The sequence below is a fragment of the Acomys russatus genome, chromosome 5, assembly GCF_903995435.1.
Source record: "Acomys russatus chromosome 5, mAcoRus1.1, whole genome shotgun sequence".
Lineage (NCBI taxonomy): Eukaryota > Metazoa > Chordata > Mammalia > Rodentia > Muridae > Acomys > Acomys russatus.
This window is the reverse complement of record NC_067141.1, coordinates 75,810,310-75,825,356: the sequence shown is the minus strand read 5'-3', so window position 1 is coordinate 75,825,356 and position 15,047 is coordinate 75,810,310. Positions and strand designations below refer to the sequence as shown.

Here is a 15,047-nt window from a genome sequence, read left to right as displayed (position 1 = left end):
GCACTGAGCCATCCAGCGGCCGGAACTCCCCTCTCCCTTACCGTCCCGACAGCCGCCCTCTAACTCCAACTTACGCTCAGGCCCCTAAACATTTCCATGTTCCAGGTAGGAGCTGACACAGTGTGTCTCAGTGTCCTGTTATGGTGTAGAATGTAGCCTTGTAACATTGTCTGTCTCCATTTCTCATTCTCCCTCATCGAGATGCACACAGCCAACAAAACACTAAATTGCAGGATCTGGCCTTCCAAAAGAGGTAAATTCAAGTTGGTGGGGTCAAATTGAAGATTTAAGTTTTCAATTAAAAATAATAAATAATTTTTTTTCATGGCGGGGGGTTAGGCTGTGTGCTTGTTGGATGAGTGCTCTCCTGCCAAGCCCTCGATGTCTTAAAAGAGACTGGGAGGCAGAGAGAGTATAGAACAAACAAGAACGGTTGAGTGTTTGGTTAAGATTTTAATTTTTTATAACTGTGTCTTCTAAGATGTCAGATTGTGGTTCATTGACAAATTATCGTAAGAGCCATCGAGCTGTAGCCTCGTGCCGAAGACTGAACCACACTGCCCCGAGAGTCCCTTTAGAGTTGTAGCATTGGGTCAGCTGGGCATTGTTTCTGTAGTGTGTAGTAAGCAAGTCACCTCCATGGCCCCACAAAAGCATCTTGCAATTTAGGCTCGGCGCTGCAAGCTTTTGCCCGGGTAGTCACAGTGCTAGCCACCACAGCTTAATAGCAGTTCTCCATCAGAAACTGGGGAACCCAGGATCTGCCACTGCCCTGGCACTCAGGGTCAGCTCAGTCCGAAAGAGCAACCAGCCTTCTGAGGCCACCAGAGGCTTTGCAAATCACCCACTAGGTCCGTGTAACTATACCTACCTGGAATCTCTCTCTCTCTTCTCTCTCTCTCTTTTTTTTTTTTTTTTTTTTTTTTCTTTTGAATTCTGAAATTTACTCGGCAAATCAGGGAGGTGCAATGAGATTGGAACCACTTACCTAGGATTTTCCTTTAAAATGTTTTTCATTAATCCTGAAAAACCACTGCGTACATTTGAAGTTTTTTTCATATGAAGACTTCCCCCTACAAGGTACAGCGCCTGAGACTGTGGGGACAGAGAGAGAAGTCTGGAAACAGCTGAACATCTTTAGTCAGTGTGGAGTGGTGGCACAGTCGGGTGGAGTGACCGCGTTTTGTGCCACTTCTCACTTCTCACACAAATCTGGCCTGTGCGGATGAGGGCTCTGCCGTCATCCTGAGTGTTGCTGTGTTTGGTCTTCGTCTTGCCCACATCGCTTCTCGCTGTTCCTCTCATCGAGCAAAACAGAAAATTGAGTCGCCGGGAACTCCTGGCAGCTCCTGGCAGCTCAATTTCTAGACAGTGTCAATTTGGGGATTGTTTTTCCCCCCAAACTGGTTATTGTCTCCCTCGCCATCTGAACGTCCCCACTGCGTGCAGTGCTTTCTGTTTGGTCACCTTCAGTGAAGTCTGGATGTGAGATAAATGGCTCGTGAATCAAGGCGCCTCTCCGAGTGCCACGTTGTATTACAAAGACGCCCATGTTGTTTGTGTGTAGGCTCGGCTCATCTCTGTGGTTTTCCTCTCCTGTGTACTCAGTCTTTGTAATACAAAGGTTAACCCTCTGGGTAGTTTTTGCTTGAGCCTTCAGTTCTGGTTCACTTTTGGTTGGCCTGTTGATGGTTTTGTTTTTATTTTTGTTTTTCTTCATTTCTGAGCTGGTTCCCATAATCACACATCTTTGCTTTTCATTTCCACAGATCAAGGGATCAACATTTACCGGAAACCCCCCATCTACAAACAGCACGGTAAAACACGCTTTCCTCCTTAGCTCTTAAGTGGCTGAGCCGCTGACCCCCCTTTGCCGTCTTCGGGAAGGCTTGCCTGCCGTTGCTGCTGCTGCTGCTCTTAGGATGACTCAAACTGGGGCACGGTGCAGGCTATGCCCGCGAAATCTGACAGGGCACAAATAGCGATTTGAAATCCATTTGCCCAGTAAAGAGAACTTGGCTCATCCAGGCATCCTCTTTCTGGTCCCATAGAAAGGGGGACTTGTGGCCGCACAACAAATAGCCACGGAGTAATTTAACCAACTTTCAAAATAAATTTGACGAGTTTGCAACTAGTTCAAATAATTAAAACTAGCAAAAAAAAAATGAACCACCTACAAAAATTCTTACAAGGCACGTACCCGACAGTAGGCAGGGCAACAAGCTGAAGCAAGTCAGGGCTTTGTCCTATACTGAGAATATGGCTGTGTGGTTCACGGGCAGAGACCCTCTGTGTTCTAGTGCCATCCTCTGTAAGGACCGGTCACTTAACTAAGCATGTCTCTTTGAGTTCTAGAAATGAGGAACCATCAAGGTAGATTTATTATTATGTTTCCATTTTCTGGGATATAGATCTTTTTAACCTAAGGAATCACAGTGTTTTCTGTGAGTCTCATCTTTTCCCATCTGGATTTATTTGTCATAAATCAGTGGCTGAGATCTATTGGTCCAAACTGGCCTTCCAGTGAGTTCCGAAAACTATAGACTGCATCTGGAAGTCTGAAGGCTGTCCATAGAATCTAGTCATGACTAAGTTGAAAATACACAAGGAAAAACTCTTAGGTCAACGTCCTAGGGAGGGGAAATCGCATATTGTTTGGTTGTCTTTTTCTTTCTTATTTCAAGGTTTTTACATCCCATGCTTGCATTTTAAGTTTATTAACATTGTTTTTGTTTTTGTTTTTGTTTTTTATGGTTTAATCTCTTCCCACACACTCATTAACACGTGAATGTCTAACTACTGACTTCCCCAATTCTAATACGTAAGTACGGCTTGAAGTCCTGCCTTCCGGTTCTCCTTTAACAAATAAGTACCCAGAGCTAGATCCAGCAGTTTAGCAATGTCTGTAAATACTGGAATTTCTGAGGCCAGGCTCCCTGAGCAGTGGCACACATGTCAGCAGGTGGGGTAGCGGTAGGCTTCCTGTAGATGGGATGGCTTTGCTCCTTTGGCACCGGGTCTTTGTTTTCAGCCTATTGTGAGTGATCCATCAGTAGCACCAGAGGAACACTCTCCAGGGCGTGTCCTGCAGAACCTTGTTCCATGACAAAGAAGTAAATGTCATGTCCCACATTGGCACCTGTGCCCTGAAGCCTTTGGCCAGGAGAAAAGCCATCTTTCTCCATTTTAACAAGGAGGCCCAGCCTGGTGCCAACACTCTTGTACCCTAAGCCAAGATATTTCCCCCATTACATCAACGCTTCTGAGATGTGTTTCCTACCCAGCCAAAAACTTTACCCCTTACTATTGGGTAACCTCGGCCAAGCCACACAAGCCTGTTGAAGGCCAGAAGGTCACTAGGAAAAAAAAAAAAAAGATTCAAAAGGTTCTTTCCAGATTTAAAAATATGTGAGCCCCAAAGAAAAGCCATTTAATGTCACCCTTATAAATATGGTTTGCAGTGCCAGGCCTGTTTGCCAAGCCAGCTGGAATTAAGGACTGACCATTTAAGCTGGTTTGTTTTGCTCCAATTGTGTGATTAGATTTGGGGCTCTAAGCAAGGCAGCCCTCCACTAAGTGTGGCCCTTGTAAACCTGGGCCGCTCCTGCTTCCAAGTTGTCTGAGTCACTTGTTAGAACAGACCCCTGTCAAAGCTGTAAGCCCAGGGTATCTTACAGTGAGTTCCTGTAGAGCCTGAAGTAGTTTTCTCCATTTCAATTTCTCCTAAGACTCAAGGACCCATATAAAGTGTTTAAAGCACTAAGATGAACCAGATTGGTGTATCTGTGGCATCTGGCCCCAAAACAGAAAGCCAGCTGGCTTCCTTCATAGTAACAACTATAGTCGAATGCTACTGGCCTTGCTTTGCACTTAGCTTTTTAATTTCAAATGTCTAATTATAGGAATTTCCAATCCCAAGAGTATTTAAAAATTAGAGAGCAACGGGGGGGTGGATGGTTCTCTGGTGACAGAAGTGCTCAGAGTTCTAGCTTTGGAACATTCCATGAAGAACGGGAAATCGTGTCTGCGGGGTGGTTCCAGCACCGCCTTACAGACCTGTAGCTGAGCATCCCTGGTTCCCACCTAGATGCAGCTGCCTTGGCAGCCCAGAACAAGGCTTCAGAAGATATCATCAAGTTTTCCAAGTTCCCCGCAGCCCAGGCGCCAGATCCCAGCGAGATACCAAAGATTGAGACTGACCACTGGCCTGGTCCCCCCTCACTTGCCGCCATAGGTATGCAACCAACGCAGTTAAGTCTAAGAGACAAATGCCTAGGAAGGTGAGACGTGAGGTTCTTGAGAACATGCAAAGAGTCGACACAAAGACGTTTAAGAAAAGTCTATAGACCAAGGAGTAGGAAAGTGAAAAGAGTGAATATGATACTAGCGTGCATGCAAAATGCTTAAAAGTTATAAAACTTAGCTCCCACGCATGGCCTCACTGTGCCCAAGGATCCAGGCCTGGTCTAAAAGTGATGGCTTCCATGCTCTGGCTCAGTTGTCTGTTGAACTGGCTCTGAGCAGCCAGCAAGCCCATTGATCTGGAAAACAGAGTGGATGAAGTTTCAGAATCCACCCAAACGTGACTTTTCCCACTTAAGGTTGTTTTAGGCCGTTTCTGGGCTGCCTTCCTCACTGTTAGCGAGCAGCCTTGATTAACACGGAGGCATTTAGACAAGCGTGCCACGCCTTAATCTCCCTGCCGTGGCAAAGCCATCTGCTCCACTAAGAAAGGCTGTGTTAGGCTCTCTGGAGTATAACGTGTGTATGAGTTTACATCTGTCACTCCGTGATCTGTGCTCCAGTGTCACGTTGGAACCATGCCATTCTTTGCTTTCTGCTTTCCAGTTGCGTCTGTGTCTTTACATTGTGTCAGTATGAACTCACTGGGGCCCGTAGAAATGGATTACACTGAACCTTAGATGCCTACCCCCACTTCTGTTGACAACTGGAAAGGCGTCAGTGTTCCAGAAATCCTTACTCTTTCTCACCAGACTGGCTTTCGGAATAACTTTTATAGCCAATAGAAGTTAATTTTAAAGCAATTAACATTGACAGAAAGAGTGGAAGAGAAACCTACTCTCGTTGTTCACAGATATTCTGCAATTGGGTTGATGGGATGTATCTAATTTTTGCAAACTTTGGTTGATCAGTTTTTGTTAGCACGTCGGCTTGTCTAAGCCTCAGTGAAGCCTGTCAGCCTCTGCCTGTCAGGAAGGTTCCGGGGCTCTTTAGGTTCCCACCTCAGCTACACGGAGAGAGAGAGGGAAAGTCATTGGTGAGGTTGTCCTCATCACCAAACAGTCTGAAATGCTTAGAATCCTAAAGTGAGGAAAATGTTTGCTCCATTCATCAAAACAGTGAAAGGTACAGCTATTGGTAAATGTTATTTAGATTTTTTTTGTTAGATCAGAAAGCATTCCAATTTCCTCTGCCAGATTAGCCTAAGTGATTTAGGAAAAACAGCCCCTGCCTCAGCCTCCCAGCCGCTTGGCGGACCTCTACTGGAAGCCTAGCCTGGTGCGGTAACCACTGCCTTGTCCTGTCACTCCCAGCTGTGTCAGCTCTATTTGTGTTTACCTATTAGTAGCAGAATTCTTTTGTGACCGATTTTTACTGTGTAAGGAAAGGAAAATCATAGACCCAGCCTTTAAGAGAAACACAGAAAATAGGCTTTTTAAATGGGTTTACTCAGGGTAGAAGAAAAAGTGGCAGATGATTTCTTTAAAAAGTCTAAAATCAGAAAAAGAGGAGACTGCAAGTTTTAAAAGCTTGCGACGAGGGAGTGACTGTCCTGCCAGTAAACTTGTAGAAATGTGGATGAACTTGGATTCCTTGTCAGTTAAAAACTGACTCTGGCTTGGGCTATCGAGTTACAACAGCTGGAGGAGCCTCTCCACCTCCTACAGTGAGCTCTGGCCTGGGGTCAACGCTGATGCCATGGCAAGCCCAGGTCACGGTAACAGACTGGGCCCAAATCCCCCCTTAGCTACATCAAACATGGAACTAGCCGCACATTAGATGAGCCTTGAGAAGCCAGCCCCTGGTGCCGAGTTGGTGGTGGACATTTCCCCCGTGGTACTGTTCCCTTCACAATGAAAGCCCACTGCCCAGCTTACCAGCCGGACAGCCAAGCAGATGGATAGACGGCTGAGATTCTTGTATCACAGGGCTGATATGAGAAGTTGTCTTTGCTGTGGAATTAGGAACTGACATGAGACGCAGATCTAGTGGCAGAGAGGAAGATGAGGAGGAACTTCTGAGACGCCGGCAGCTTCAAGAAGAGCAATTGATGAAGGTTTGTCCTCGCTGCTGCCCTCAATTCCTCTTCCATTGACTCCTGGTGTTCACTTATTTTACGTAACTGCTGTGTGCACACCACCAGTGGCGGTCCCAGGCCTTAAGGGCTTGCAGCCCGGCAGGCAACTGGTGGTCAAGGTACTGAGTGAGGCAGGAGGTCTGGAAGGTCACAGAGCGCAGGGAGCCCCTGACTGCAAGGTAGATGTGCAGGCGGACTGCTTGAACAGATGTAGAGGGATTCTGTAGGCCACGGTGGTGTGCACCCAGGGTAATGCAGGTCTTGCCAGAGGGACTTCCTTGGGATGACATTGGTCCAAATCTTTCCTCAGGACTTGGGAAGTGTATATGTATATATATTGAGAGAAAAGGCATCAGGTGGTGTGCCACCAAGCCCACTCCCCCTACTCCCCTTATGCATTATTGCTAATGGACCCCTTAAAATGGTGTTCTCCAAAGGTGCAAGAAATGTACATGGTGCTATGTACACAGGGGAGCAGGTGCAAAGAGCAGCCTGGTTCTGTGTAATATGTACGTAGGACAGTAAGAAATAAGTGTAAACCAGAAGACAGTGAGTGGGGACTCCTTGTGTGTGGGGGGGTCACAGCTTCTTCTGCATTTTCTAAAATATGAGTGAGCACATATTCCTTTCTTAAAAATGGTTTTTAAGGCAAATAATGCAATTTCTTGTTCAAGGATGCCCAGTCCACAATCTCTCCCTCCTTTATTAAAAAAAAAAAAAAAAAAGAGTCATCAAATGCACACAGGCTGAAGCCTTCAGGGGAGGGAGAAAGAAGGAAGGCGGAAAAATAAAAAATAAAAAATAAATAAAATAAATAAAAAAGAAGGAGGGTGGCCTTTGTAACATGGAGCCTGCCTCAGGGAAGAGAAGCTTCACCCCTGGAAAGGCTAATGGGGGCTCGCAGCCCAGAGCCTGCCCCACTTCTAAGGAACCACAAGCTCCCAGCAGAAAAAAAAAAAAAAAAAGCGACGCTTCATGACAGCAACTGCGTCATGTGTCTTTTCCTTTCCTTTTCTTCCTCCTGTGAATAGCTCAACTCAGGCCTGGGGCAGTTGATCCTGAAGGAAGAGATGGAGAGGGAGAGCAGAGAAAGAGCATCCCTGCTGGCCAGTCGCTATGACTCTCCCCTGCACTCAGGTCAGTAGCAGCTCCGGCCTCCTGTGATTGCATTGTTACCCAGGAGCCAGGACCAGCTTGCGTGGTCTTCTAACCCCCTGATCTCCTTCTGAGTGAGATGGGCTGCTTCCTCCTTAGCCACACCTCCTTTCAGACTCCTGGGCCTTACGGATGAGAGTCTGTAGCCTAGGGCTTCTAGAAGTGCAGCCCTGCCCGTCTCTATCATTATGGTACCTTATACTATTAGTTTCTGGGTCAGTTACTGCTGCTGTCTCCTTGGGACCTAAGGTGTAGGCAGCCATACATCCCTAGGCTCAAGTGCTTGCTTTGCATAGTTTTCTTAGCTCTCATTTTTTTTTGTCTCCTATAACAGGGGAATAATGGTGTTCTTAGGACTGAGGACTCAAAGGCACACCTAGCTTATAGCTGTGGTGAGGAATCACAGGGCTACCCCTGACCTCAGCTCCGACTGGGCTGTGTGTCCCTCCGCCACCTCCCCTCCCGCCTCCCCTAGAGATGATTACAAGTCCCTTCCTGCACTTTCCCCAGGAAGGTGGTGTGTTGTGATCACTGGAACCCAATAGCATTTGAATTCTCTTCCCTGTCTTTAATTGTACGACATCCCTGGCAATGTCGCTGAAGCCCTAGAAAATTCTCTTGCTGTTTTTCTCATTCAGCTTCACATGCGCCGTCATCGAAAACGTCATCTCTCCCTGGCTATGGGAAGAATGGCCTTCACCGGGTAAGCCTTCCTCCAGTGGGCATGTGTGTGTGTGTGTGTGTGTGTGTGTGTGTGTGTGTGTGTATCTGGATGTGCCCTGCCTTCAGAGCTGTCCTGACACGTCATCACAACAATCTGCCTTTTCATGCATTTTCATTTTTGTTCCGTTTTTATTTATTCGTATGCATGCCTGTGTGTGTGTGTGTGTGTGTGTGTGTGTGAGAGAGAGAGAGAGAGAGAGAGAGAGAGAGAGAGAGAGAGAGAGAGAGAGAGAGAGAGAGTGTGTACAGTATGTGTGTAGAGATCAGAGGACAACTTGTAGGAATCAGTTCTCACAAATTAAACTCAGGTCATCACCAGGCATGGGCAGAACCTTTACACAGTAAACATCCCACCAGCCCATCCCCCCCACCCCACCCCCCCCCCGCCCCTAATAATCTCTTGATCTTGCTGTTTGAATACAAGGCAAACTGCTGTCTTCCTAGCCACTTGGTAAATCACTTTGAGTTATAAGCAGAATAAAATAATTATTTTTTAAGAAGAAATTGACTTTAAGTGGCCTGTGTAAGCCTAAGAGACTAAAATAAGCCATAGCAGGCAATTTTTTCTTTTAAACATTCACTTGACTCATTATCTCTATAACGAGAGTTTGTGACAACCACCTTCCTCCACCAAGCCTAGAATAATTACAACTACGGAGCTACATCTAGAAATGCATTTGGTGGTGGTGAGAGGGCGTGTCTCTCTATGTGGTCCTGGTTGTTCTGGCATGCTCCCTAACTCACAGAGATCTTCTGGGGTTAAAGGCACGTGCCATACATGCCCCATGTATGAAAGAAATACTTGCTCTGTAAAGGCCTGCTGGACAGCACCATGGATGCCTGCAAACACTGGGATGTCATAGCTTGAAGAATAAATAAGATAAATAACTACCTTTGGGATTTTAGCCTAGAAAGGATTCTTAGGGTCTTTTTCGTTTGTTTGTTTTTGTTTTGCTTGTTTGGTTTTTTGTTTTGTTTTTTTGAGACAGGGTTTCTCTGTGTAGCCTTGACTATCCTGGACTCCCTTTGTAAACCAGGCTGGTCTCGAACTCAGGTCGACCCACCTGCCTCTGCCTCCCGAGTGCTGGGATTAAAGGCATGCGCCACCGTGCCAGGCCCAATTCTTAGGTTCTTATAAACCTGTTCTCCCCAGCCCACTCCAACTCTAAAATGACCACTATGCTGACTCTCCAGTCATTATATTTTCCTCATTGCAGCCCGTTTCCACAGACTTCGCTCAGTACAACAGCTACGGAGACGTCAGTGGCGGAGTTCGAGGTAAGGCGCTAAGGGAGGCTGGCTGTGGAAGTGTCATTCTGGTGAGCCAGGTTCAGGAGAGGTTGTGAAATCAATCACTGGCACACAGCCCATGCTCACACTCGTGTGCATCACATAGTAGGGCCACAGCCCTCTTCTGAGTTAATTGCAAACACAGAGATGTCAGTCTCCTGACGAATACAAGCATGGAAAACCAACATCCATGCATGCATTCATTCATTGCTGCCCTACATGCTCAGCACTCCAAGGAAGGAGGCGCGGCCACTGCCCTCAAAGGGCGTGTGGTGAGGAGGAGAGAGGAGGGGTGTTTGAACTGATGCCTGAAGTTGAAGCAGACATTTCCTGCCTTCAGGGAAACTGTGTGTGTACACTAATCGGAACACTGTGTGAACTGATTAAGAGCAAGGAAAGAACATAGCTTGTTTGGGGATGTTTTAGAAGTTATGGTGAAATACAGTGTTACTGTTGGTGATTCCATGGTTTTCTTGTGGTCACTCCCTGATGATTTTTTTTTTTTTTTCCTTTTTCAGACTACCAGGTATGGACAGCTTTGTGTTCCTTGAATTAGCCACAGCAGAGCATTCATTCTGCAGCCCAGCTGCTTCCTCAGGGGATTGGTTTCTCTTGGGAGGGTGGATACGGGGGTTGATGGCTGGCACTCGATAGCTAGGAGGGGCAGGCATGTCTGCTAGCCAGATGGAGGGGTCACTGTGGACCTTTCAGGTTATGCATCAGCTGAGCCAGGTATGAGAAGGCCCCTTGCTCTTGGCTCTCGTGGGTCCTGTCCAGGGTTGAAGTCTGCAGCCCCGTCAGGCTGGACACAGATTTTCAGTTGCCATCTCCTGACACATGGTTGCCTACTACCTTTTCTTGCTTGTCCCCCCAAAAGAAACAAAACCGGGCTCTCAGCCACTGGGAAGGAGTAGCTTGCTCCAAGGCCCTTTCTTTTCATCTTGTAAGCCTGTGGGGGGGAGTGAGAAGGGGGAATAAAGCAAGCCTAAGACAAAGAATGGAAAAGATAAGAGGACGTAGAAGTATGTCCTATAATCCCAGTACGTATGAGGCTGAAGGCTCGAGGATTCAAGGCTAGCCTGGGCTACAGAGACAGGGACACAGAGAGAGAGAGACAGACAGACAGACACACACACAGACACACAAACAAACAGACAGAGAGAGAGAGAGACAGACAGACACACACACACACAGACAGACACAGATAGAGAGACAGACATACACACACACAGACACACACACACACACACACAGACACACACACACACAGACACACACACACACAAACACACAGACACACACAGACACAGAGACAGAAGGAAAATAATGGTAATAGAGCAGATATTTTTATGTACTGCAACCCTCTACCCATGCAGCCTGAGTCAGGAGCTAGTCGGCAGTTATCAATCCACGGTCTTTGTCCAGCTTGATTGCATACCGACACTTTACTCAGTGAGGATTTGACCGTGAGAAAGGCACGGTGGTGACCCTGACAGGATGGGGAGGAACTGAGACCCAGCTGGAGAGTCAGGGAGCTCTCAAAGCCCCCCTGGGGTCCCACCCATGTCTTCTGCCCACCACTGAACAAGCATTTCCGTTGCAGACCCTCCCAGATGGCCACATGCCAGCAATGAGAATGGATCGAGGAGTGTCCATGCCCAACATGTTGGAACCAAAGGCACGTGTGACTGTTCCTCTCCTCTGCACACAACTGCATGCGTGGGGAGCTTTGGGTTTCCTGGCCGTTTGCTGTGTTCAGAGCATCAGAGCCTGTGATCCTGCCATTCTCATCCGTACCAAGTCCTGAGCAGACTTAACCCTTTACTGCCCACAGTACTCTGCTCACAGTACCCTATGACCTAGGTGTGACCTTAACCATGAGATGGCACATGCATCTCAAGGAATGTCCAATGCTGAGTGGAGTAGCTTGTCCTGCTTTGCCAGAACTTTCTTAGTGTTAGTACCAAAGGTCTTACATATATCACTTTTGATTAGTCTTGAGCAAACTGACGTGGCTGGTCATCTGAGCTTCAGACATGGTGGAAACACTTGTACCCTCAGAGCTCTGGAGGTAGGGAAGGCTGAATGGCCTGCATCTGAGGCCAGCTTGGTCTATGTAGTGAGGCCCTGCCTGAAACAAACCAAAGGTGGTGTCCGATGATGTGATCTCCTTGATACCTACAGTTGGGGTTTATTTCAATACTTGGGAACACTGTGAGCTGGGCCTGCTTTGCTGTGTGAATTCTGCATTCACAGGTCTGTCATAGCTAAGAGTGATGACCTCTGTACAAAGGCATCCTGTGGCCTAACAGCATTGAGTAAGAGGCAGCATGTGTGCCTGTTGCTTCAGATCTCCTCTAACTCTGACCTTCGTGTCTCATTCATAATGCGTTAGTATTCTTCTATTCAGAAAATCAGTCCCAGGCACAGTGTGGTGTGAGTCGCGGCAGAGAGATGGGAGTGTGTAAACACCCATTGCTGTTCCCTGAACACTAGTGGTTCTCTGTAGCTCTCATGTTGCTGTCTCTGTCACGGGTGTAACCAGCTTTACATTGTGCTTAAGTGGATAATTGCATCCTAGACAAGGCGGCTTTCTTTTTCAGATATTTCCATATGAAATGCTCATGGTAACCAACAAAGGGCGCAACAGAATCCTAAGAGATGTGGACAGAACCCGGCTGGAGGTAAATGAAGCAAAACTTTAACCTCAATTGAAGATCCCTGTACACCACACCCACACAGCATGTACACACACACACACACACAAACACACCAGCATGCCTCTAAAAAATATAAATGTATTTTTCCAGGGGAAACCTAGTGATTTAAAAACAAACAAACAGTCTTATATTGTAGGTGGAACAAAAAGCTAACTAAAATCTCGAGGATCTCCAAGGAAATGAAACCATGAGATGGGAGAGTAGAGCCATCCAACCATTGCTGTTTTCAGTGCCCAGCATTTCCTTAGATACCTAAAGGCATAAGAACAACAGGCCCGTTCTCCAAGTGTGCACAGAAAGATAGAAAACAGAAGGGGAGCTTCCACACCCAGTCAGCATCAAGGCCAGCATCGCCTGGCTTCAGGGAGGCCAGTGGCAAAGTGCATGCACATTTAAAAGTACGTTTACAGCTAAGTCTACAGTTAGGTCAGTGTGTAAGAGTGCCTGGTAAGATTTGTAGCGACCCTAGAGACACAGTGTGGTGTCATCATATTTTTTGGAAACCAGATACTGGTGTAATCGGGACTGGGCTGTGGCCTGGGTATCTATCTCCATCACTCCTGAGATGGGCTGCCGCCTGGGTACCTCCATCACTCCTGATATGGGCTGCGGCCTGGGTACCTCCATCACTCCTGAGATGGACTAAGGCCCGGGTATCTCCATCACTCCTGAGATGGGCTGCGGCCTGGGAACCTCCATCACTCAGGTCCATCTCTGCCCTGGGGTTGGGCCGAGTCCCCTGAGGGGAGAGGAAGAAGCCTTCTAGGAGGTCTGTTCTGGGTACTTTTTGGCTGCTTCCACATTCCTTGTTTTGAAGGATGCATATACCAGGGCCTCCTTAGGCATGGAAGACTCACCTTTGTACCTTCCCATCTGTATCATCTTTAATTAAGAGGCTGATCTCCCTGCCCATCTCAGGAAGAATCAAGTCCCTTCCCAGAAGAGGCTGGGCTAGCTCAGACTGCCCTAGTGTTAACTGGGACTTGACAAGAGGAACGGCCAATGGGAAGCAAGCATCCTTCTTTCCTGTTACTGGGCCAAGAGGAAGCTCAAGGACTCTCCCAGGGACTACCCCGGAAGTCCCTTTCTCTTTGGCTGTTACTGTCGTCCGTTTCCCTCTGCATCTTCTAACATCACAAGCACCTGGAGTGATGGCTGTCACATTCAGTGCCACAAATCACCTTCCTGTGCCCAATCACCAGCCCAGCACCACAGTGTAATGATGCTGGCAGTAGCCTGCCAGCCGTTTCCTCTGATGGAGGGTGCTGTACCTGGCTGTGCTGAGGAAGCAAGCATCAGGATAGCTGCCTCTCTCCTGGGCCTGACTTGCCCTTCAGGATGATGTTGGCATCTCTCAGGATCTGCAGAGAACAGATGACAAAGTCTGCAAGTGCAGAAAGTGTCAGTGTTTGTATGTTAACTCTGCACATCCTCCTGTGGGCTTTAAACCAGGTCAGATGCAGTTTGGGGAGGGTGCTTTTGATTTAAAATGGGTTGGATTTGGGGTGCGGGAACAATGATTGTGCAAGGCTGGCTGTATCTATAGACTAGAGAACACATCTTAAGCTCATTGGTGTAGCCATTAAAACTAATGACTTCTCGCTCCTCTCTTCCCAGCGCCATTTAGCCCCAGAAGTGTTTTGGGAAATCTTTGGGATGTCCATACAGGAATTTGACAAGTTACCTCTTTGGAGACGCAATGACCTGAAGAAGAAAGCTAAACTCTTCTAACCCCCTCAAGTCAACAACAATCAGGAAAAGGACTCTCAGTGGCAGTGGTACCTAGAACCTTCCAGAGAATTTACTCACCACTGTCTCCCGGAGCAGCAGTGAGGGCAAGTCTGATCTCAGCACCCATGAGGCACATCCCGGGCCAAGCCACACTAACACTTGCCAAGCGCCAATGGGGTAGAACTTTCTATGTTCCCAAACTCAGCAGTAACGTCCACACGTGACCTTTCCATGTGACTTTGTGTCCACAACAGGAGCTTCTTTCTCCTTTTTATTTTTCCCTTTCACTGATGTCTGACCGAGTGCTGCCTGTACTGGTGAGAGTCAGCAAGTGCCCTTAGCCACAGGGGAAGAGACTGCCTGGGAGTCCTGAAACGCGGATCTATTTATTATGTAGCACTGCAGCTGAGGGGGACTCCAGGGCCCGCATCGAGCTGGTAGCAGCAACTTTGCCTTTCCTTGGCAGCCTCCCTCAGCTCTGCCTGGGCTCTGGGGGAAATGGGACATCACATGGGAGCAGATAGTTCTAAGTGTGTAGCCGCGAAGCAGCAAAAATGATTTAAGTAAGCTTCTGTTCTCTTCCTGTGTGCTGGGACCTGGCTGGCCAACTGCTAGGGAAAAGGATTAAGAGAAAGAAAAAGGGGAAAGGAATGAAGGAAGCCCTCACTCCCTGAGCGCGTTTTCTGTGTATAAAATATTCAGCCCTTTCTCCCTATAAGTTGACAGGAGCTGGCGTGTCCACCTTGGCACAGAAAGGAAAGGCCAAGAGTTTCCAGATTGGTCCCATTGCAGGTGACTTTTGCCCACAAATCACATGTCTTAGAGAAGTAAAGTCTGACGCTGCCACATCACCCATTCTCCTCCTCCTCAGCGTCCCCTGCATCACCCGTTCTCCTCCTCCTCAGCGTCCCCTGCATCACTCGTTCTCCTCCTCCTCAGTGTCCCCTGCATCACCTGTTCTCCTTCTCAGTGTCCCCTGCCATGTGTCTGGCATCCGGTGGGTGAGGTCAGGCCCATGCTAGCTTTGCGTTCTCATGGCATAGAGTAAGGCAAAGCACGCTTCCTCTTTCAGATCTCTGCAGCTCTGAAGTAGCTGGCTTCACACAGAT

At 47.7% G+C, this 15,047-nt stretch overlaps 1 protein-coding gene across 1 annotated transcript in view; it reads left to right on the top strand.

Moving 5' to 3' along the window:
* The window catches only part of Ablim1 (actin binding LIM protein 1), a 179,790-nt gene extending 165,062 nt beyond the window's left edge, over nt 1-14,728 (top strand). The window contains exons 15-25 of the mRNA XM_051146851.1: nt 1-105; nt 1,770-1,817; nt 4,094-4,234; nt 6,207-6,298; nt 7,351-7,456; nt 8,113-8,177; nt 9,415-9,475; nt 10,006-10,013; nt 11,091-11,165; nt 12,091-12,171; nt 13,825-14,728. Of these exons, the coding sequence (XP_051002808.1) occupies nt 1-105; nt 1,770-1,817; nt 4,094-4,234; nt 6,207-6,298; nt 7,351-7,456; nt 8,113-8,177; nt 9,415-9,475; nt 10,006-10,013; nt 11,091-11,165; nt 12,091-12,171; nt 13,825-13,938 (896 nt within the window). The 3' untranslated portion in view covers nt 13,939-14,728. The remainder of the gene's footprint in view (nt 106-1,769; nt 1,818-4,093; nt 4,235-6,206; nt 6,299-7,350; nt 7,457-8,112; nt 8,178-9,414; nt 9,476-10,005; nt 10,014-11,090; nt 11,166-12,090; nt 12,172-13,824) is intronic.
* The last annotated feature ends 319 nt before the right edge of the window (nt 14,729-15,047 follow it).